Raw genomic sequence first — 23,656 nt, 5'->3', positions numbered from 1 at the left:
ACCCCCACCCCGGTCTTCAGGTCTCTAACTAAATGGCATCTACAGTCTCTTGCATTTCAAGCAACATTTGTGGGTGTGAGAGATTAGAGCCTGGATATATTTAGGGGCCGATATTCAATCTGCCACAGTGATGAGTCATTTTCTGCTTCCAATATAGGGATAATATCAGAGTTAAATATTGTTTCCTATACAGTGTTGCAGGTTGATCTCAAAAACTGAAAAGAGAGGCTTCTTATCCCTTTCAGAGATCACCAAGTTTTATAAGCAAGCAGGTGCTCAGTTTGCTTGTAAACATGGGGTTTATAACCTGGGGCTACTCCTGGGTTCAGTTTGGAAGGAACTTGATCACAAGCGGCACACTCTCTTCTGTCTCTTACACGAGCCTTCCCCAGGGCCTCAGAACTAGAGCAGGTGAGGGGACTCTTGGCCTTATTATTGCTTATCATGCAACGTTTCATTCAATCTCCACAATAACGCTCGGAGCTAGGTACAATGACCTCTATTTTACAGATAAGGAGACTATGGGTCAGGGTGGGGAGCGAAGACCTCATGGCTGATCGGCAGCAGAGTCAGGAAGCAAAGCTAGGGCCTCACCCAGGGAGGCACAGCATGTCTTGAAGGAGCAGGCCACCCTGCATGGGCTTGGGCGGAGGAGTGAAGGCGCGCTCACCATTTCCCCAGGATAAGGAGAAAAGACCTCATGTCGTTTAACCGTCCCTAACTATGAGGCTGTTTCCCCCTTCTCTCTTCTGTAAGTAATACAAAAATTAAGGATTTTAATCACAGAAAATTTTTTTCTGAATTTCAATCATTTCCTTAAAAGAGATTTGGAAGAGTGTAGCTCTGATGGGAGGCAATGAAGTGTAGGGTTACAAGTATGAGTTCAGGAATCAGACAGTCTGGGCTCTAGAATGCTGTGTGACCTCAGGCAAGTTGCCTGGCCACTCTGAGCTTCAGTTTTCTGGTGTGTGAAGGAGGGGTAAGGGAATTCACCTGCAGGCTGGTAATATGAGGATTGATTGAAAAAACACAGATAAAGCTCTTAGGCCATGTGTCTCTGGCTCAGTTCTTTGTTGGTATCACCTGAACCTGGGATTACCGGCTTGGGGAGGAGAACAGTCTTAAGATTCCTGATGCATGGTGAATTATTATTCCACAGATATCTCTGAAGTATTCTAAATCATCTTAAATATGTACGAATGTTTCACAAAATGTGATTTTGTCAGAATTTCAAATTGGTCAAATGACCCCCCCAAAAAAAGATTGGCCTCAGTGTGGGTGAGAATCCCGGGCCATGTTTACTGCCTCCTGAGTAAGCATCATCCTGCTTCAATGTTGCAGAATCCAGGAGCTGGAGTTGTCCGAGAGACACCTCCTCCAGACGGTGGAGCAGCTGAACACCCGCATGATGCAGGAAAGGAGCGCTGCTGTCCGAGCCCAGGAGAAGCTGGAAGCCTTGCAGGGGGAGCTGGCCAGCCAGGTACCATGTCCCCTCTTCTTTCCAGAACTTGTTTCTTGACCCAGCAGGGTGGCCCCGTGTGCTTGGAGGAGGCAGCAGCTGCAGCTGAGCAAAGACAGTGGTGGGTAGTGCGGAGGGTGGGGGGGGATGCTGGGACTGCCCAGCCAGGGGACTTAGAGGGGTCCTAATTCCAATGGTGCAGCAGGGGCTGCGGGGCCTGGGGCAAGGTCACAGGGCCTCTCTGGTCCTCAGCTGCCCCATCTGTAAACTGGGATCTGCATCCCACCCTGCCTGCCTCACCAGGGTTCTGGCTGGGATCCACTGGGGGAGAGGGGGTTGGTGAGAGCATTGGGTGCCCTGTGCACTCACTGGGAGCTTCAGTCAGATGTCCATTTCTGTGGCCCTTGTGCCTGACCCCAGGGACACCAGCTCTGGCCTAGGTCAAGCTGATGACTAATGGAGGGGCCCTGCTCTCGGGAGCTGGCATGCAGGTGGGGACGCGGATAGGAGACAAGTAAATCCCAAATTGGAAGCCAGGTGCCAGGGGGGAGGCTGAAGACACAGTGTGTGTGAGTGTGTGTGTGTGTATGGAGTCGGGGGGTCAAGGGCGCGGGTGCAGAGAGAGCGTCGGCGAGACAGGAGGCTTCCAGAGCGGCTGGGTTGCCAGGACCGCGGTGTGCACAAAATACCGACTGCAGTGAGGAGCAGGCTTCAGGGGACTTGAGCAGGAGGGCTCAGGACAGGCTTTGGGGGAAATTATTCTGATTGCATGGGGGAGAGAGAGGTGGTGGAGGCACGGGGACAAACTGGTGCTTTGGACAAGCAGTGGCTGGTTAAGGGGGTAGAGTCCGAAGGCAGACACCTGGTGCCAAACCCTGGCTCTGCCGCTCCCTGGCTGTGTGACCTGGGACAAGTGATTTAACCTCTCTGGGTCTCAGTCTCCTCCTCTGTGAAATGAGAATGGGGTTATTGTGTGGGCTAAGTGAGTTAGTACACGTAAAACACTCACAACAGTAACAGTAAATAACGCCCGCTGCTTTGGTAAATATTAGCTTTTATTGCAAAATTCCAGGGCCGATGAGGAAGGCTGGAGGTAGGGCACACTTCGGGAGTACTGCAGAGGCAGAAATAACAGGTTCTAGGCCAGCTGCACGTGGCTTTCAGAGCCCCCCAGCCCCGGCCTCCCGGACAGCCCAGCAACGACCGTCAAACTGCGGGTGGACGCCCGCCTGTGGGGTGTGAGACCAGTTCCGTGTCGCAAGCAGCATTTTAGAAACAGAATCAACTAGGAAATAAGAGAGGACATTAGTGTACGAGCAGTGCTGTTTCGTGAAACTTCTATTTCAGCAGCACACATGTGCACATCACGGGACATGGGGTGACAATGTGTTTCTCAGAGTGGGGAGCAGTCAGAACAGCTGGAAAAGCCCTGACTCAGGCATGAATAGAGACAGACGTGAAGCGTGGAAACATAAGGAGCACATTTAAATTGAAATTCGTCTTCGAGACACCAGGGAGACATGCAAGTGCATTTTCCCTTCTGCATCGAACTCCGGGTGCAGGAAGTACAGTTAATTGTCCCCCTCCGCGCCCCCAGCAGGCCCTCATCAGTGTCCCGCGAGGAGCCTCCCCGTGAAATACTGTAGTGGCATTGTGTGGGATCCCACCGCAAAGAATGTAATCTCTTCATGGAAAATTCTTCAATAAACATGTCTTGGGCCATGGCCTGTGTCCATGTAGGATTTCCAAGGGGCCTCAGCCACAGCCCCACAGTCACGAGATGTTCCCAGTGTGACGGGGAGACAGAAGCCGAGGGTGCAAGCAGGGACAGTGCCGTCGGGGGGCTCAGAGGCACGGCGGGACCAGCAGGTCTGTGGGATACTATGGCCTGTTCATACACATGTCTTATTAGAAAAGGCCTTGAGTCAGATACACGGCGGTTCGAATGCTGGCCGTGGTGACTTGTAGCGCGGTGATACTGCGCTAGCTGCTTCCGAGTGCCCCAAAGGGACAGGGACAGTCCCCAGGGCTCAGCGGTACGCACAGTAAGGAACAGCTGCATGCGGTGTCTCACCGGCCGGAAGCCAGCGCTGACCTTCGCAGGGCCAGGCATTAGCACTTTAGGGTTAGGGAAATGGAGACATCTGGGAGGTCCTGGGTGGATGTGGGGAATCTCAGGCGTGTCCAGGCAGCAGCTCTTTACAAACTGGTATTCAGCATTGGAACCACATCCTCTCCGTGCGCACCGGCTGATGCCTATCCAGCCCAGTGCAGTTTCCTTCCAAAGACCCAGGGAGCTCCTGGTGTGCAGAGCTCCTACAGGGGTGAGGTGAGGGAGCACTCCTCCCTTGCAAATTCTGTGCATGCACCAAAAAAACTCAGGAATGAAATAAATAATATTTGATGCAAAATTTTAGTGCAAAAATTTATGCACGAAAAAAACCCCGATGCACAACATAGGGAAGTTTAAAATAAAGACAGTGTGAGCGACGGTGTGTCCCGGGGCTGCCTTCCTGACGCCCTCATCCACCGCCAACTTGTAGGTTCTGGAGCAGGAGCATGCGGCCCGGCGGCAGCGGTGGCGACTGCGGCGGCTGCGGGAGCGGCTGCGGCGCAAGGACGAGGCGCTGGGGCGGCAGGCGGCGGCCCTGGAGAGCTGCCGGCGGACCCAGCGACTCCAGCTGGGCCTGGTGCGCGAGCAGGAGCGCGGCCTGCGGGAGCAGGTGCAGCGGCTGGAGCTGGACGTGCGGCGCCTCTGTCGCGCCGCTGGTCTCTTGCTGGCCGAGCTGGACGCCCCGGCCCTGGGCAGCCCCCACCCCCTCGGCCCGGCCGGCCCCCAGGACTACCCTGGGGAGGCTGGGGAGCTGCGCGCCCTGCAGGCGCGGGCCGAACGTGGCGAGCGCGAGCGGGTCGAGGCGGCGCGCCGGCTTCAGGAGCAGCGCGCCAGAGAGCGCGGGCTCCGCGGGCAGCTGGAGGACCTGCGCTGCTGCATCTATGCGCTCAAGCTGTCGGAGATCGGCCTGCAGGGACAGGTGGAGGACCTCGCCCAGCAAAACCGCAGCCTGCGAGAGGCGCTGGCAGCCCGGGCCCAGGCAGAGGGAGCGCGCAGCACCGCCACTACTGGTCACTGCAGCCCGGTAAGTGGCCGCAACCCAGGGCACGAGTGATTTCCTCTAACTTTATCCTACAGCCACGTATTGTCACCAGCTCCTTCATTCCCGTCTTCCTCTTCATCCACGCATCCAACCCCAGCAGCCCCATCTGTCCATCCTGGTTCCGTCAGCCGCCTACCCACATAAATGCACAGCCAGTCCTACAGCTTCACCTACCTGTCCTTCAGCACAGCCACCCCGCTACCCATCTGTACCTCCTCGTCCACCCATCCACCTGTCCGCCCACAGACCTCCCACTTGTTCGCACATCCATCCATCCGCTTGTCTGCCTACCCTCCACCATCGCATTCACCCTACCCCCTGCCCGTCCATCCCTCCCTCCGGCCGCTCTACAGAGAGCCAACCCTTTATCCCTCATCACCTGCTCCCTCATCACCTGCTCCCTCTTGTCCATCCATCTATCCAGCAGTTAATGAGGCCCCGCTGTGTGCCAGGCCCTGTGACAGATGAGCCCCTTTGGGTGTGCAGGATTACGTAACTGCCATGTGCCCGTGAAGTCTTACTGATCGATCCCCTCCTTCCGAAGACCCCTCTTCCACCTTCCGCATAGCTCCAAAGGTGGGGATGCTCCCTGCCAGCGGTGCTGTACGTCATCTTCAGTTCTCCTCCATTAGACTGTGAGCTCCTTGAGGGCAGGGTCCGGGTCTGATGCGTCGTTGTAGCCCCGGTCCAGCGTCAGCACACAGAAGAAGGTCCCCAGGACTAGCAACGGAAAACACACAGGCTTGGGTCCTCCTTTGGTTCTCTTATTTACTAGCTGTGTGATCTTGGGCAAGTTTCTTAAGGTCTGCAAGCAAGGGCAGATCGGACATTTATTTATTCATTTGACTGACGGAAGAGTAAAAACTTATGTTTCATATATTCCCGCCCGGCGCTCAGCCCCCTCCTGGGAGTTTTCAAAGACATTATTTCATTTAATGCTCAAGAAGATTGTGAGGTGGGCACTATTGGTATCCCTACCCCACATATAAGGACATTGAGGCTCAGAGAGGTAGTGCATTGGTCCTTTGTCACACAGCTAGTAGGGAGCAGAACTGGAACTTGATCCAGATTTGATGGGAGTCCAGAGGGCTCTGATTCTCCTGCCCCAGCCTGCCTTCCTGAAAAGAAAGAGTTAACTCAACCCCTCCCAAGAGATCAAGATCCTGCTTCTCTCCACCAGGTCAATCTACATTTAAGGAGAAATCAGTGTGCAGCCTTACCCAAAGAAGACTACTTGTTAAACTAACAGCAACAGCAACAATAACAAATCAAAATTTTCTTTGGATGAAATCTATTCCAAGTTAACTAGAACTTTAAATTCTCCGCGGTGTCTTTCTGCTTAGATCATTTGAATAATGAGTTTCCCTGTGGCCATTTAAAAAAAAATTACTACTTTCAGCTCTGGTTGTCTCTCTTCTGTGTGATCTTGTCATTCCTCCTCCGTTCTGTCCATCAGATGAAAGGAATCCAGTGTGCATTTAATATTGGCACCTTACTGTAATTCTGGAAAATAAATCATGTGTAGATGGAAATTGTCATTTATTGGGGCTGCCATAACAAAGGACCATGAACCGAGTGGTTTGAACAGCAGTTCTAGAACTTGAGGCCCAAAGTCAGGGTGTCAGCAGGGTTGGTTCTCTCTGAGGCTGTGAGGGAGGGTCTGTTCCAGCCCCTGTCCCAGGCTGGTGGATGCCATCTCTTTCTGTGCCTTCCCAACATCTTCCTTATCTGCATGTTTGTCTCTGTGCCCAAATGTCCCCTTTTCATAAGTACACTGGTCACACGAGTGGACCTCGTAACTAATTGCACCTGCAAAGACCCCATTTCCAAATCAGGTCATATTGTGAGATTCTGGAGATTAAGGCTTTAACTTGGGAATTCTGGGGGACACCATCCGACCGGTGATGGGAGTCCCTCCGGACGAACAGTTCAGAAGACCTGCGAGGTGGTAAAACTGGGGGTTCCCGTTCCTTGATGGTAGGAACATGTGCTCCTTTGACAGCTCTGTGTGGGCGGATGTTGTCGATCCCCGGCACTCACCAGAGCATCTTTGTGCCAGAGGCTGTCTTCTGTGCTCTGTATCTGCCACTCATTTCGTCCATCCATGATCTTCGGAGGGGGGCACTATTTTATCCCCATTTCACAGATGAGGACGTGGAGGCACAGAGAGGCTCGTGACCTGCCCAGGGTCCCAGAGACATGAGGTGATGTGGCAGGAGGTGTGCCCCCATGGGCTCCAGGGGCTCGTGGATGCCCTGCTCTGTCCCCCCAGCGCATCCTGGGTCAGTGACTTAGTAATGAGCATGTCACAGGTGCCCACTTGGTCCCTACGCTTGGCCTGGGCCTTAGCTCAGTACAGGGGCTGGAAAGTGCCTAAGACAGACCCCTGCCTGCACAGGATGACAAAAGTATCTGAGAGAAGGGCGTGGGGCTGAGGAAGGGGCCTGACAGTTGGTGGGTCACTGCTGGGGACCCTGGCATTTAGAATGGGTGTTGGACCCAGGGCCACGGGGTGTGACAGTCTGCCAGGCTCTGTCTTACTCCCAGAGGACAGGGACAGCCTGGACTCAGGACATTTTGGAGTCGAAAAGGGCCATCTTGAGAGCAAGAAGTCCTCCCGAGAGGGCCACCAGGGAGACATAAAGTGTCCGCCAGTTACCAGCTCTCAGGGAGTGTAGCTGAGAGTAAATGCTAGAGCCTATGGATAACGAAACTGCTGGTGCCCTTCAGGGTGTTGGTGTAGAACTGAACACCTGTGAAATTGGAGGCAGAGCTCTGAAAACATTGCATGGGTGTGTGATTTCGCAAAGCCAACAGTGCACTTCCAAAGGGACCCAGAGAGGTTAAGAGCTATAGGCAGGTGTTCAGCGCCTTTCTCCGGATAGCTGTGGTGACCCCCAAGTGATCTCCTCTTGTAAACCTCCTGGCAGCTGTCACTCTGGGATCAAGTTCAGCCTCCTGCCCGTGGCATTCAAGGCCCCTGCTGCTCTAGGCTGGGCTCCTTCTCCAGGCTCACTTCCCACTCCTCCCCCCCCCCCCCCCCCGCCCCNCCACATTGAGCTTTCCACAGGCCCCTGGATAGTGCAGGCTCTTCCGTCCGGCAGCCTCCCCTGTGTTTAGAAGCTTCCACTACCTGCTCCCCTCGGCTGCCCAATAAATCCCTGTTATTCTTCCTCCATTCAGCGGGGATACCGCTTCCTCTAAGACTTTCCCAGTCTCATGGCTGCTCGTTCCCTCCTCGTGCCCCCGTGGTGCCATGACCCGCCTCTGGAGGCCCTGATTCTCACAGTGCAGGGTCTGGCTCCTGTTTGCTCCTTGTTTAAGTCAGCCTTGAACCCCAGGCTTTGGCCATGCCTGCAAGGCTCCTGGTAAGCTAGTGACTCAGTGGGGAAGTGACCTGGGAAGATATTTGCTCCAGTGCCAATGGCAAATGGAAACTTCCAGCTAAAGGACCGCCTCACAATGGCAGTGCAGGGAGGGAGGCATAGAAACTGGGAAACCTGGAGCAGTGTCTACCTGGGAAGTGTGCATGAGATAGAAAACCGTTACAAATCATCAGGGAGCCGCCGCCTCCCCCCAGCAGCCCATTGGTTATGTCTGATGTGCTCTGAGCATCGAGGTGTGAGTTATGGTGATGTTAATCATCATGGAAAGATGTTTTACTTGCTTCACGTTTACAAACACTTTTCCAAACAAGATTTCGTCAGTTCCGAGAGGTAGCCAGGCAGGGGTCCGTGTCCTTGTACCCAACCCCACAATCCAGAGGAGGCACAGGACTTGCCTGGGATCTCACACTTGCTAGTGTCCAGAAAAAATCACTTGGGACCCAGGTTCCTGAAGGAATGGGTCATGGCAAGGCCAGACCCTGGCCTAGGGAGGTGTTTGGGGAGGGGGTTTCTGCTCAGGGTGTGGGTGAAAGGCAATTTAAAGAGACTGTGGTTTGCAAGACAAGAAAGGCCTACCTGCAGATGTGCCCGCTTTTTAGCGAGTGTGCCCTGAGTACCTGCCATGTCCCAGGCACTGTGAGGGCACTGGGGCTGGAAAGATGATCCCGCTCTTTGAAAGCTTATAGGGGAGACAGACATAGGGGCAGGCAGTGGAGACTTGGTCTGTAGGCTCCTACAGCAGGGGACAGCCCAGGGCCTGTGGCCTGGCCTAGAGGGAGGCTTGTGCAGGGAGATGGAAAGTCACACACTTAAAAATGTCAGTGTCAGGCTGTCACGCCAGAGCAGAGATCCTACTCCTTGTGACATCAGGAATGCTGACGGTCCTCCAGCCTCTCTGCCCCGGCAGTGTGGAAAGAGCGACCCCCGGTGGCGATGATAAGAATCGTTTCCTTCTTCAGCAAGTCCCCGGCGGCCCCGTCCTTGCTCACCGTTTGCACTTGTGCAGAAGTCCCTATTGCGTATTGGTATTCGAGGGCTTTCAAACACAGGTCGGTAATGTCAAAAAAATAAAATGTAGAAAATCCACTAAGATACAAGGAATGTAAAAGGAAATACTGATGGTTAGTGGTCTTAGGCAAAAATACCAAGTCCCTTAGTTACAAAATGAATACAAATACACGGAACCTCAAGCTCGAGATTCCATTCTATTCTGAATATTTGTCAGATATTAACAGCACCTCAGCCCCGTTTATAGCTGCTGAATATTGGAAACAACCTAAAAATCTGATAAGAAGGAACTGCGTTGGTAAGTGAAGGCTTTCCTTCTGTCAGAGTGTATTAGGTGGCTATAACTTGTGGGGTGATGATCCTTCAATGTCATCAAATGAGACATGCACAAGCAAAAATGGACATTCTGTAGAAACAGACTCCTGGAAGAATTTAAATGTCTCTGCATAGGAGAAAGCCTATAGAGGGGCAGGGACCGAGGTGCAGGCAGCCCACATAGAAGGAGGTATTCTAGCACATGGATCACATTTGCATCTGGATAGCTCTGTATTCCTATTCTTCTTTTTGCTTATCTTTCAAAATAAGTGCACATGAAACCTAAATTCCCATGAATTGGATGTCACTGCTCCCGTGAGTAAAAAGGGAAGGAGGGGTTGACCAGACTGAGCAGAGAGCGGTGGGGAGGGGGAGAGAAAGCCCAGATCCAGTTCAAGACCTGAGCTCTAGTTCTCTTCTCCCATCCTGTGTGCTGTGTGATCTCGGACAAGTCACTCTCCCTCTCTGAGCAGTGATTTTGTCACTTGTGAAATGAAGGGGTGATAGCATTGTCTTCTAGAATGCCCTCTCCTCTCTGTCAAGTCACCTCCCCGAGGCAGGGGTCTGTGAATTTTATCCACGGCGGCGTCCCCAGCTCCAGAACAGGGCCTGTCTCTTAGCCGATGCTCAGGTAGGATTGGTGCAACCAAGCTGAAGTCCCCTTGGGTATCGGAAGGAAATCTGAACAGAATGGAACGGTGCAGCAGTGCTGGTCTTCGACGCTGCCCTCCCAGCTCTCCTTGGCCCGTTCCTTTCTCCTCCTTGCTGTTGCGCTCCTGCTGGCTCCCACGTGGAGTTCTGTCTCTCCCATTCTCCATTCTGTTCCCTCCTCTTCTTTTCGTCGCTTTCTCTCGCTCCCTTTCCCTTCTGCCCTCTCTCTCCTCCACTTGCCCTTCTCCGCCTGTTTCCAGCGGTGCCCGTAAGCTGCTGACAGAAGCGCTTCATTCTGATCACGCGGGAAGCAGGTGGCTCAACGCAAGAGGCCGCACCAGGTGCCGTGGGTCAGCAGGTCCGGCGCCCACAGCACGATGCTGGTGCCCAGGCCCTTCTGGCTTCAGCTGCTCTGGGCGGAGGCCCTGCTTTGTGACCGTTAAAAGCTTCCGGGTGGTTCTAAGGTGTGGCCAGGGTTGAGATTCCTGGTCTATGAGGATGCTGGATGTGACACAGACAACGGGAAGGTCCCAAACTCAGAGCATCAGGAGAGATTCTTGAGGGAGGGAGAGGACTTAATTTGGGGGAGGGCCAGGGAAGGGCCTCATTGAGGATTTGGCCTTTAAGCTGAGCCCAGCAGGGAGCCGGTTGGCTGGGCAGAGGGGCAGAAAGAGAGGGGAGCAACAGGCACTAAGGGTGCAGGGCTCTGAGGCAGGGGGGAGCAGGGTCCCTTTAAGGAGCGGAACGAGGGTGGGCGCAGTGCAGTGGGGCAGGGCTTTTCTCTTACCCCGCAGTGGGAAGCATCGAAGGTTGGAAACAGGAGAAGCACCTGCTCCTGTTCCCGTTTCAGTGGGATTGCTCTGATGCTGAGTGGGGTGTGAAAGGGAGGGGCAGGGACCGAGGTGCCGGCAGCCCACATCCTTCCTAGGAAGATGTGCCAGCCAGGCAGAAGGAACAGCGTATGCGGAGGTGCAGAGGCAGGCACGAACCAGGGTGGGGAGAGGCAGGGAGGCCTCCGTGAGCAGAAACTTGAGTGAGGGGCATCAGGGGCACCCCCAACAGCCCATGGATGGCCTACAGTGCCCCACTGCAGCATTGCACTCAAACCAGATCGGGGGGCCAAGGGAGGCCTTGTAGGTGGGAGAGTGCATGCTGGGGGACTCCCTGGCACTGCGAGCAGGATGGGGGGAGCAGGAGGCCTAGCTGGGAGTCGATGTAGGGTGCTACCAAGAGCAGGTGAGGACCGGCAGGGGGGACAGGTGAGAAGGGGACAGGTGTTACCTGTTCACTTCTGTTTCCCCCTCGCCTAGAAGAGCACATGACACACAGTCGGAGCCTAATAAGTGCTTGCTGAATAAGTGCTGAGCGCCTGTCTTTCTGCGGGTTCTGCCTACCCATCTAAGTAGCAAACATCCATTAAGCACCTAATGTGCTTCAGGCTGAGGTGGGGGTGCGGACCAGGTGAAGCCAAGTTGACGGCCTGAAGGCTCACGGTCTAGTGGGGGAGGCAGCGGGGAAGCAAATAGCACCTGTTAGAACCAGGCTAGAAGTAGCGGGGCGGGGCGCATGGGAAGCTGGAGGGGGCTCGGCCCCAGCCCCTCGTGGACGGTGGGTCAGAGCTGTGCTGTCTCTAAATAATGTACGTGGCTTGCCTTTTGGGGAAGGCCGAGGGGAGGGGGTGCCGCCCAGAGACCCCCCTGGCTGCAGCACTGGGGACGTGCTGATGGTTGAGGGACAGGTCGGCCCCGAGCCCCTGGACAGGCTCCTGCCTCTGCCGTGTGGGACACACAGGAAGGAGAGGGGCCTGGGAGCCAGGGGTGCCCGTCTGGGGAGCCCAGAGGCACCCTGGCTGGAGAGACAAGCTCCTCAGAGAGCCGGTTGCCGCGCCTCATTGTCTGCCGAAGGGAGAGGTGCTAACACGAGGGAGTTTGGCCCTTGGGACCTCCACAGGCCAGGGCCTGGGCCATATGTCCTCTGCTCATCTCAGCGGGGGTGGGGACTGGCTCCCTCCTGGGGTCGCTGGGGCTGGGCTGGGCTCAGAGGGAAGCCTTCTGCTGTGAGGACACTGATGGCTCTCTTCCTGTTTCTTCCTCAAGGGCACTCTGAGCCGTATTCAGGACGAACCACTGTCCCCGCCCAGGGAGGATGCACAGGATGCCTGCAGAAGACAAGCCCCGAAAGCCACCCTCAGCTCCGCCGGGGCCCCTGGACCGGGAGGCTCTGCAGGTGTGCGGGGTGCCTGCACAGACACCTGCGGACAGGCTAGCTCACCTAGGACGCGCTAATGTGCGGGGTGGGGGGGGATGACTGCCCTGCTCTATAGACAGGAAACTAAGGCTCAGAGAGGTAGTGCGGCTTGCTTGGTGTCACACAGCAAGATGGGATCTGAGTCTGTGATGCCCATGACGAGGTCCTTGACTTGGGCTCAACTAGACATTTAGGCTCACTCCTTCAGCCCTCAGGAGGGTGTCGGCCTGGTGACGCCCCTGCCAGCGTGGGGCAGCAGGTGTCTCAGGAGGAGGGGTCTTTGCAGAAGACCACGGGATGACTACCCGATCCTCACACCACCCTTGGTAACTCAGGTGTGAGACAGGTGTGAGGTCTGGGAGCTGCTGGGGCTGGGGAGCCCCTTGTCCCTACTGGGAACCAATGTCTCTGGTCACGGTCTCAGGCACGGCTTTTGAATTTCCTGCTGCAAAAGCCACTATACTCGGGGAGCCCCAAAGCCACGATGTCCCACTGGGTGTCTGTGGTTTACTCACAGTCTTCTGAGGCCAAGCGCGGTCACAGATGCGGGGGTCATTTATAGCCAGTGGTGCTGCTGACCCACGCAGCTGCCATCCCCCTCTGTCCTATTTCTGGGGAACTGGCAAGTCAAATGGTCAAATTGGTCCTTGGAGAAGGAGGGGCCGGTCTGGCGGTGAAGCCTTGCACCAGCTCCTTCATCTGCACGCCCGCCGTGTGGGTGGGGCCGGAGGCCGGGGATGAAGACCCTGTGTGACCACGAGGGCGCCGGGTGGAGGGAGGTGCCATGGGATTTGTCACCTGTGTGAGCTTCGTGGTCAGCAAAGGTGGCTTCCAGACCCAATCCGCTGCGCGTCAGCGGACGGTCATTCCCCAACTCCGAGCCTTGGTCTCCTTTCCTGACCAGGGGTGGTGATCGTCAGGCCACCTCCGGGCCTCGAAGGCCTTGAGTCGGTGAGAAGTGCCAGGTCCTCCCAAGAGCAGGTGGCTCAGTCGCTAGTGGCAGTTGTGACAAAACTCCTAGAAGGGTCTCTAGGAGTTTTGACAGAGTTGTGACAAAGCTCCTGGGGTCCTCTTGACTCCCAGGACAGTCTTCTGAGAGCCGCTGCTCCTGGGGCTGTGTTGGGGCTGGACAAGGCCCCTCTGTTTTGGTGCCAGGCCTGGAGACCACGGATGAGTCCCTGGAAGATGTTATAGGATCTGACTGTGGACAGGTAAGGCCAGAGGCTTCCTGCCTGCCCCGGGTGCCAGCTGGGTCCATCAGCCCTACTGCCTGTGGTAGGTGGGAGAAGGGGCTAAAGAAGGGTTTGGAGGAACATTCTGGAAATAATTGAGAAGGAGGTTTGAGGAAACGGAATGGATACATGCATTGAAGTGTAGATAAAAATATAGTTTGAAATATCTATGAAATGTATCTTGTGGGCCTGGCAGTGCTCTAGGCCCAGGGCCCCAGCCCTCGGAGCCGGTGGTCTACAGGGCACTAAAGCCTTCCATGACAATGAAATGTGCTATGCCTGTGCTGTCCAGTAGGGGAGCCATGAACCTCAAGCTTCTGAGCTCTGGGAACGTGGCTGGTGGCCTGTGGCTACTGTGTTGGACACGCAGGGATAAAGGGGGTAGAGAACGCACACATAGATATACAGGAGGGTGGGGGCGCAGGAAAGGGGAACATACACAGTGTGGTGAAATGGCCAGGGGGCTGCGGGAGGAAGTAATGTCTGAGTGGGGAAGTAAATGGATCGAGAGTGAGCCATGAGGGGATGTGGGGAAGGATATTCTGGGCAGAGAGAAGAGCAGGTGCAAAGGCCCTGGGGTGGTATTGGGCTTGGTGCGTTACGGAGGTCTATATGGCCGGGTGAGGGAGCACTGAGAGCATCGGGAGATGAGGTCACAGAGGTGGGGGGGTGCTAAACAGAGGAAGAGGCTGCTTCATACCTTCTCTTCTTGTCCCTAGCCGACTCCAGCTGAGCCCAGCTTGGATGAACAGGCCCTCCTTCTCATCTGTGGCTGCCTCCCCGGGCAGTACAGGGACGGCTCACCCCTCCCTGTGGAGCTGGCCTGGATTTCGGAGCAGAGGCTAGCAGCTGCCCAGGCCCAGGGGTCCTTTCTCCTGGTACAGACGTCCACACCCCCTCCCTGGGGGCCAGCCAGGGACCCCTCTTCCCTGCTGCCACCGCTGTTGCTCCAGAAGGCTTTTCCACAGGACTCCCAAATGCAACAGGTGCTGGATGCCAGGTCATCGCCTGCTCCCAGAGCCATAGGACAGCCCTGTCAGGATCATCACTGGGCACAGAGCCCCGAAGCCTCCCTCTGCCAGGAGTCCCCACGGACTTCAAGCCACCAGTTTCCCAGGAGAGGGTCTAGAGATCCGAAAGACCCTTGGAAGGAGGGAGGACCCCCAGAGTGGAGAACCGAGGAGCAGGGCGCGAGGAGGGCTTGGGGCAAGAAGGAGGAAGACCTTGGTAACGAGAGCAAGCTAAGTCAGGAGAGCCGAGAGAACCTGAGCTTGCAGGATGGCATCGGAGCCCTAGAGGGCATGCAGATAGAGAACAGGGCTTCAGAAACCCAGGCCTCTGTCTCCTGCCCCTGGCCCAGGCCAAAGCTCCCACTGCCTCTTCTGCAGGGGGAGGCCTCAGTGTCTACTGAGGGGCCCAAACCTCTGAGTAGAACGGGGAGGGAGGGGGGACTTTCATCAGAGGAGGAGGAAGAGCACCCCACAGCCAGGGCCCGGGGCGCCCAGAGGCCGTCTCCAGCAGGAGCTCAGCTCCTTGAAGGGCAGGGCAAGGAGGAAACTCTTGTGTGGTCTGCAAAGGCTCTGCATCTTCAAGAGGAAAGCCCTGGGGACGAAGGGCAAGAAGAGAAGGAGGAGGAGGCATCGCTTCTAGAAGGGCCCAGTTTGGGCCACGGGGATGTCCCAGAGGAGCCTGGCCCCTCGGAATGTGTGGGCCAGGATACGCTCTTCTCAGTGGCAGAGGAAGGTCTGATGCTGTGTCCCGGGTTGGCCTTTCCACCAAAGGGGACCGAACCTAGCAGCGACCCGTGGGCTCTGAGCAAAGGACCTGGCAGTTCTGAGCTCAGACTAGAAGAATTTGAAAAGGAGATGGAAGCTTGTTTCCAGCAACTCTCCATCCTGGAGCTTGGGGGTGCAGGGTGGTGGCTGCAAGCGTCCACGCTGATGGGAGAGAGCAGGAGCTTGGCTTGGAAATGGCCCAGCTGCCAGGGGAAGGCTTACTCTTGGCAGGCTTTAGGAAACGAGGGCTTAGATATTTGTTCAGACAGGGAAGTCAAACCCAGGGAGCCCAGTGAAGAGGTTAAACCAGGAGAGATGGAGGCCTTGGGAACCAGTGCGGTTCTTCCTGGGACGGTGCCTGATTTGGATGACGTGAGTCTGGGCCCAGAGTGGCCTGCTGAGCTGGGTCAGAATCAGCCACGGAGAGCCCTTGAAAGACAGAGGAGAAGGTTCCACCAGCTCATTTCTGGACTGAAAAAAGAGAGAGGCCAGGTTTTACATGACAACGCCGAGCTTCGGAGCGACCGAGAGAAATGTCTTAGAAAACTGCACATCCTCGAGAAAGAGAGGGGCAGAAACGGGACAAAGATCGCCACACTCCAACGGGAAAACAGCATGCTGTTAGGGGACATCTCTCACTTAAAGGGGGAGTTGGACCAATGCAGGCAGGTCATTTCTGACCTTGAAGACTGCAATGGGAAAAGTTACGGCAAAATTTCTGAGCTCGAAGAGGAGAACGAGAAGCTGAAAAGGCACGTGGCCCAGCTTCAGAGAGCCACGTGGGAGAGCCTCAGAAAATCCAAAGGTGTGATGGAGCGCGTCACCCTGGGAAACCAGGAGCTCAAGGCTCTGATCTCGGAGCTCGGGGTTGGTTACAAAGAGCTGATGAAGGGCGTAGCGCTGGGGATAGAAGACATGGTCCGAGCCTTCAGGGGGGAGAATGCCCACCTTCTGCACAGGATCCGTGTCCTGGAGACGGAAGTCGAGTTGGGGGCGAGCACCGCGGTGGGCCGTGCGGTGGGAGCAGAGGAGGGTCCACAGGGGGAGAGCAAGATGCGGGGGGACAAGGGGAACGCTGTGGAAAGGGATGTGCAGGTGACTCAGCTCTCAGGGCAACCGACCTCAAGAGCCCACGGGCCGCCCTTGGAGGAGAAATCAGGTCCGGCGGGCACGTGGATGGCACCTTCCTTAGGTATGGAGAATTCCAGATACGATGCCAGTTCTGCCCCCCTGTCCTTGGTCGGGGGAGGTGCCGAAGTGCCCAGGGCCCGGCGAGGAAACATCAATGCAGCGGGAGTAAAAGAATCACATTTGGAAGAGGCGGAGGAAAGACCAGGGTGTTCTGCGGACCCAGGGCGAGCTCTGATGACCGTGAGCAATGGCCCCCAGGTAGGTTGATCACACACAGCTGCTTCCTCGGCATCTTGCTAGCTTCTAGACTGCTGACCACCCCCTTCCTCAGGTGAGGGGGAGGTACCTCACCATCCCCACTTAGCAGATGTGAGAACAAGGGCACAGGGAAGTGAAGTAAGGCAGTCAGGCGGCAGGAGGGGTGGGGCTGGGCCTGCCACCTGGGCAGTGGCTTCCTGCACACAACCTGAGACGGGAGCCTGCCCCTCTGCTGAGGCTGTTCCCATGGGTGTGGGGTGGGACAGGGGAGGGAGCGGTGTTGGCACTTCAAGATCAGAGCTCGTGTTTTCAGATCCAAGCGTTTATCAAGCAGTCCAAGTCCTAATTCTGCACGTTGGGTCCCTCTGTCTCTCCCTCTCCCTTTTTAAAGATATATTTGACATATAACATTGTATAAGCTTAAGGTGCACGATGTGTTGACATGGTGCATTTATGTATTTCAGTACGATTACCACCATAGGTTGGCCAACACCTCAATCATGGTCCGCATTGGGTCTTGAAAGGGACAATGGAAAGAGTAGGGACTTTAGGCTTTAACCGGAGGTCAAACCCACTTAACACTTCTGTGATTTGGCCAAGACACAGGCTTCCCTGAGTCATGGTCCACATGCATGGAGGGTACTCCCTGTTCAGGTGTTCAGGAATCCCAGGATGAAATGCTCATGAGATTCTCACAGTGGTCTTGCAGGTCTGTAAGACATTCAGTGTTGAGCCCTTTGCACCCACTCATTCATTTTCTCTCTCTCTCCCCCGCTCCTTTTCCATTTCCCCCTTTCCCCACACTCCATGGCAGTTTTAGCAATCATTTCAGAGGATCCCTTTGGGCTTTATCAATTTTCTTCATTGTATGTCTGTATTTTATTTACCTGGATTCTGTTTATACCTTCAATCTTCCCTTTCTTTCGCTTTCTTTTGATTTAGCTGGCTGTTCTTTTTGGCTTCTTGTGTTGAAAGCTTAGATCATTGATTTCAGCTGTTCTTTTGTGATCTAAGCACTTACATCTCTGCATCTCTGAGCACTGTCTCAGCTTCGTCCCACACGTGTTGATCAGTTGTGCTTTCGTGTCCGTTCACTTCAGAGTACTTTCCAGTTTCCATTTGTTTTTGTTTTTTTTTTTTAAAGATTTTATTTATTTATTCGACAGAGATAGAGACAGCCAGCAAGAGAGGGAACACAAGCAGGGGGAGTGGGAGAGGAAGAAGCAGGCTCATAGCAGAAGAGCCTCACGTGGGGCTCGATCCCAGAACGCCGGGATCACGCCCTGAGCTGAAGGCAGACGCTTAACCGCTGTGCCACCCCGGCGCCCCTCCAGTTTCCATTTGTGACGTTTCTCTGCACCCGTGGGTGATTTAGAAGTGTGTTGGTGAATTTCCANAGGCTCATAGCAGAAGAGCCTCACGTGGGGCTCGATCCCAGAACGCCGGGATCACACCCTGAGCTGAAGGCAGACGCTTAACCGCTGTGCCACCCCGGTGCCCCTCCAGTTTCCATTTGTGACGTTTCTCTGCACCCGTGGGTGATTTAGAAGTGTGTTGGTGAATTTCCAAGCACCTGCTGAATTTTTTAGTTACGTTTTTGTTCCTAATTTGTAGTTTATTTCACTGTTGTCAGAAAACATACACTATATTATTTTAATTTTTTTTAAATTTGAGATTTGTTCTATTGACCAGGTTAAGGTCTATTTGGGTAAATATGCTGGGAGTTCTTGTAAAGAATGAAGAGTCTCCCGTTGTGCAGTATTGTGATGGGGCCAAGCTGGTTAGTTGTGCTGATCAGGTCTTCCTGTATCTTTAACGACGGGCTGTCTATTCACTTTGTTATTCACCCAGATATGTTTGCAATCTCTGAGCGTGCATTTGTATATTTCTTCTGGTTCTGTTGGTTTTGATTCATATATTTATCTCATAAATAATTATTTATGAGATACATGCAGACTTACAATTATGTTTTGCTGCTGACTTGACTCTTTGATCATGATGAAATGTCCCTCATTACCTCCCACACTTCTTGCCCAAATTGTACTTGGTCTAGTACGGAAGTAGTCACAACAGTTTCTTTCCCTTAGTGTTTTCATGGAATCCAACTTCTTCTAGACCATCCACCCTTCTGCATTCAGCCTGTGGACATCTTTATGTTTAAAGTGCATTTCTTTGAAACAGCATGTGGCTGCTTTGTCTTTGCTTGGCCCAGTTTTGCAACCTCGGCCTTTCAGTTGGGGTGTTTGGTCCACACACATTTCGTACATGTGATGCTAGAATTGGGTGTTTGTTTCCCTTCTTACCATGTGTTTTCTTTGTTCTGTTCTGTTCTAGTTCTCCTTTCTTGCCTTCATTTTTGCTATTAATAAGTATTTTCTCTTATTCCTTTTTCTTCTCCATGAGCTCATTCTGCTATACATTTTAGTATCATTCCTTCAGTGCTTACCCTAGAGATTTCAGAATGTATCTATTAATTATTTAAATGTACCTTCAATTAGTACTTTTACCATGTGATACAGAAATCCCCAATAAATTAATAATTAGTAATAAATACTGCAAAATTGTTAATAGTTTATTTCCATTTACTCTTTCTTCTTTTCTTATTTTTGTCATATGCATTACGCCCGTGGGTGATAAACTTCATAAGGCATTGTTACTATTGTTATTACAGACAAGCAATAATTTTCTGCATTTACTGGATCTCCACACGGTCCTGTGCTGTCCATTCTTGCTCCCACTCCTAGGGATCTGTTTTCCTTCTGCCTGAAGAGCTTTGTCATTTCTCAGAGTGAGGATCTGCTGGTGATGAATTCTCTCCCATCTCTTTTTATGAAAACGAACTTCAGCTTCCACTTTTAAGAGATTTCTTCCCCCTGCTGGATTCAGAATTTTAGGGAGGCAGAGATTTCCCCCTCTTTTGACACTGAAGATTTCATTGCATTGCCTTCTGGCTCCCATAGTTTCTGTTCAAAAATTGGTTGTTTTTGCTATGGTTTTTTTGTTTGGTTGGTTGGTTTTGTTTTCCTGAAATAAGTGTGTTATTTTTTTGTCTCTGACTGCTTTTAAGATTTCCTTCTTATCTTTGGGTTTTGGCTATTTGACTGTGATGGGCCCGCTGTGGTTTTCTTTGTATTTATCCTGTTTGGATTTTTCTTAACATCTTAAAATCATAGATTCAAATCTTTTATCACATTTGGAGAATTTTTGGTCATTATTTATTCAGATATTTATTTTGTCCTATTTTCTCTTGTTTCCTAGAATCCAGACTTTTTAGATTATATCCCATATCTTTTGAAACTGTTCAATTTTTTCCTTTTTTTTTAAAGCTTTGTGCATTAGCTTGAATTTTCTATTGACCTGTTGTTTAGTTCACTAATTCTGTGTTCTGCTGTATCCTATCTTCTGATAATTCCATCCAAGGAGTTCTTAATTTCATTTGTTATATTTTATAACTCTAAGATATATATTTTATCCTTTTTAAGAGTTCCACATTCTCTATTGAAATACTCCCATATTTTCATTCATTCATAGCTTATTTATGCATTTATGCATCTATCTACCTTTCCTATATTTTTGAAAATATATAATCATTGTTATTTTGAAAGTCATAACTGCTAATGCCAATGTCTGGATTATCTCTGGGTCTATTTTTATCAACTATTTTATTTCTTGCTTAAGTCCATTTTCCAGCTTCTTCACATGTCTAGTGATTTTTTAAAAAAATTTTGTGTTGGACATCATGTAGGATATCCTGTAGAGATCCCTGGTTGTTATCCCCTGGTAGTCAATGTTGAGTGCCTTTTGCTCTGGTGGGTAGTGGAATGATCAGTAGACCAGATCATTCCTATGGAGGTGTATGTTAGTTTCGACCCAGCCCTAGGGCCTGATTTTCCTTCTACAGTCTGGACCTTGCTCCTTGGGCATGGCCTTTCGGTGGCAGCAGCTGAGTCCCCTGAACATTCACCAAGGACACCAATTTGGGCTCATGCAGAGCTCTGCCAACCTGGCAGTAGTGTGAGACCTCGGAAGTCTCTTTAGCAATTGGCTGCCAGCTTCTCTTCTCTGCTAGGCCTCCGAGGCCCGCACTGTGCTGCCCAGCTTAGGATTCAGCTAAGGATCCGATGGGCATTTCTAGGGAGGTACCTGGCTCTCTCCTTTCTGTTACTATGCTCCACACACCCAGCTATCAAAGCACCTCTGAGCTCCAGCCTCTGAGTCCCCCATTGAGCAGGACCACCCCTCTCAGCTTGGGTTCCACTCCTGACCATGGGTTTGAAAATGCTGCAGACAGAAATCCAGGGAGAATACAGAGCTCTCCTTGATGTGCATCCTTTTTCTCAAGGACTGTAGCCCTGCATTGGCTGCCAGCCACTCAGTGCTTGCAAAGAATTGTTTTATGCATTTCCCCAGATTTTGCAGTTGTCTGATCTCAGCTGGTCAGACCTGGTAGAAACTGGACTCTGAGGAGAGGAATATTGAGCTGAGGGTTTCAAGGTGGGAAAGCAGCAGCAGACGAGGAGCTTTTCATGCAAAAGGAGAAGCAAGTGGCCAGGTCTCGAGGCAGGAATGAACCTGGCTCATAGAAAAAACAGAAAGTAGCCAACATGGCAGGATCACATGGGCAAGGATGGAGTGCAGGGTGAGATGAGGCGAGCTCAGATGGCCTGCAGGCCCCAGTTATGACCCTTTCAAAAGGCAGTGGGAAGCCGCTGGGGGCTTTTAAGCAGGAGAACAACGGAGTTCAATTTCTTTCGTAAAATTATCATTGTCTGCTGTGAGGAAAAGGGCCAGGGGGATGCGGGGGAGCAGTCAAGACAACTTTGCAGTCAAGAAATGATGCCAGGAGATGATGCCAGAGTGGAGGAATTTGGAACTAAAAGAAGGGAGGATTCCAGACAAAAACCAGAGTTGAGGGAAATGAGGTCTGTTGACACACAGGAGGCGGGGGACAGGAAAGCTTCCCCATTTCATCGTCCCAAGTCACAGACTTGGTCATGTTGCTATTTTGCTTAAAATCCTTCTGTCTCTTCCTCTTGTACTTGGTGTGAAATCCCAATTCCTTCTGGTGAATTCTAATCCAGGCCTATCGCTGTTGGCGTCCCACCCTCTGGCCTCCGGCATCCTTGCTTGGCTGTCCTCTACTCCAGCCTCCTCCTGGGAATTGCCGCTCATCCCCAGGGTCTCCTTTTGGTGGGTCAGCACCTCCCAAGGCTGCGGGTTGGGCTCTGTGCAGAGGTGTGATGCCATCTTCATAGCTTGTTGTTGGTCCTGGTGGGAACGTCTACGCCATGGAATCAGCAGATGCTGCCGATGTGCGCGGCCCCGACCAGCCCAGAGAGCAGTGGTTGTATTTCCACCACAACCCCCCTAGATAGCAGTGGGTGCCTCTGGCTTAGTGCCTCCCGACGTCCCCTGGCCATGCTGTGTCAAATGGCCTATTTCTGTGTCGGTCTCCCCCACCAGAGCGCCCTGAGGGCTGCGGGCACTGTGGCTCTCAGCCCCAGGAGAACCATGCCACTCATGCCTGTTTGGAGCAAGTGGGTCATGGGGCAATTCACAAGGTGGTGTTGTCCCATGTGGCAGGCAGGGCTGGCCCCCACCCCACACGTCCATTCTCTTTAGAACGTACTGGGGGATCCAGTAGAACATACTCTTAGGATCCTTGGGGCAAACCCCTCGCCCAAGTCATTGGGGAGGGGATGCAGTGAAGGCACCAGACTTCCCAGAAAGGCCAAGTTGTTTTGCAAGTCTTAGAGCTGGATTTCATGAAACCATCCGGAGCACCCATCTGTTCTTGACAGGGCCCAGCCTGTGCATCTCAGGCCCACACTCTGTGCATTTCTATTAATTAGAAGCAAATCACATTCTGCACTCCAAATTCTTTACTAACAAGGGGGAGGCCTCATCAGCTGCAAGGCACGTTGATTCTGTCCTCACATCGGCCTCTCTCTGCTCTCCCAGCAGAATGGCTTGGGCCCCTCCTCCCTGTTCACACCCAGGCCAAGAGCACAAGGCAGAGATGACCTTTTGCAGGACTCAAATGCCCAGGGCAGCTGCTTTAAATGAAGGGCAGACTGCCACGGCCGAGGAAGGGAGTGTGAGAAGCCTCTGAGCTTCTGGGCTTCTGCAAACAGAGCCGATGATGGCAGCGCTGTACCTTCATAGACCACCGGAGCACGTGAATTGGTTGCTTAATGATGCTCAGGGCCTGGGCCCAGAAAATCCCCCTCTGACGGACGATCTCAGGGAAGGACTCCGAGGTCCGTCCAGGAGTTACGTGTAAGGGCATTTGTGGCAGCCTCAATTATAGCAGCAAAGTTTTAGAATGCCCTGAGCATTCAGCATGCCACAGAATGTGTGCTAACAACAGTGTTTTCAACACTATTTCATAATATGGAAAAATGCTCCTGACATGGTATTGAGGGAGAAAAGCAGGATACCCAAGGAATAGATGGTCTGTTAAATGTTATATAGAGAAAATGTAGGTGTGTGTCTGTATGTGTATAGGTGTCTATGTGTGTATGTGTCTATGGAAGTCAGTAAAAAATAAGACTCTAGGATCCAGAACCACTGGGAGCAGTAGCATCCCTACTATTTCACCACCCCTCCCAGAGCACTAAATCACTTCTCCTTCCCACCTTCCTGCCTCCCAGAAATTCCCCATGACATCCATATGAACACCGCTCATGTCTGACCCCAAAAGAGTGAGAGACCATTTTCTACTGATTTAAGAAAAAGTATTTAAGGGAAAAGGCAGTGTCCTCTGTTTTATATAAACGGAGGATGCTTTAATGTAATAAGCATCTCATAATTGGATCTGAACTTTAAATTCCATTCATTATACTTTTTTTTAGCAGAGTGGTGACCGAAATTGATTGAAATAGATCCTGGAATGCTGTGCCATTTTGCATATTTTTGAAAAGATGTGCAAAAGATATATGTATATATATCTGAACATATATATATATATATCTGAAAATCACATTCTAGAATGTTATTCTATGATTCCCGGGGACCCTCCCCAACACCCCCCCACACT

The 23,656-nt window shown here is 52.6% G+C and overlaps 1 protein-coding gene across 1 annotated transcript in view; it reads left to right on the top strand.

The window, feature by feature from the left end:
• Nucleotides 1–23,656, top strand: part of C11H4orf50 (chromosome 11 C4orf50 homolog) — a 55,015-nt gene that overhangs the window by 8,941 nt on the left and 22,418 nt on the right. Inside the window, 6 exon segments of the mRNA XM_034672146.1 lie at nucleotides 1,342–1,480; nucleotides 3,200–3,328; nucleotides 4,003–4,596; nucleotides 12,071–12,200; nucleotides 13,305–13,432; nucleotides 14,173–16,617. Coding sequence (XP_034528037.1) covers nucleotides 1,342–1,480; nucleotides 3,200–3,328; nucleotides 4,003–4,596; nucleotides 12,071–12,200; nucleotides 13,305–13,432; nucleotides 14,173–16,617 — 3,565 coding nt within the window.

Source organism: Ailuropoda melanoleuca, chromosome 11 (assembly GCF_002007445.2).
Source record: "Ailuropoda melanoleuca isolate Jingjing chromosome 11, ASM200744v2, whole genome shotgun sequence".
In the NCBI taxonomy this organism is placed as follows: domain Eukaryota; kingdom Metazoa; phylum Chordata; class Mammalia; order Carnivora; family Ursidae; genus Ailuropoda; species Ailuropoda melanoleuca.
Note: the sequence above shows the minus strand (reverse complement) of the source record. Positions and strands in the feature narration are given on the sequence as shown.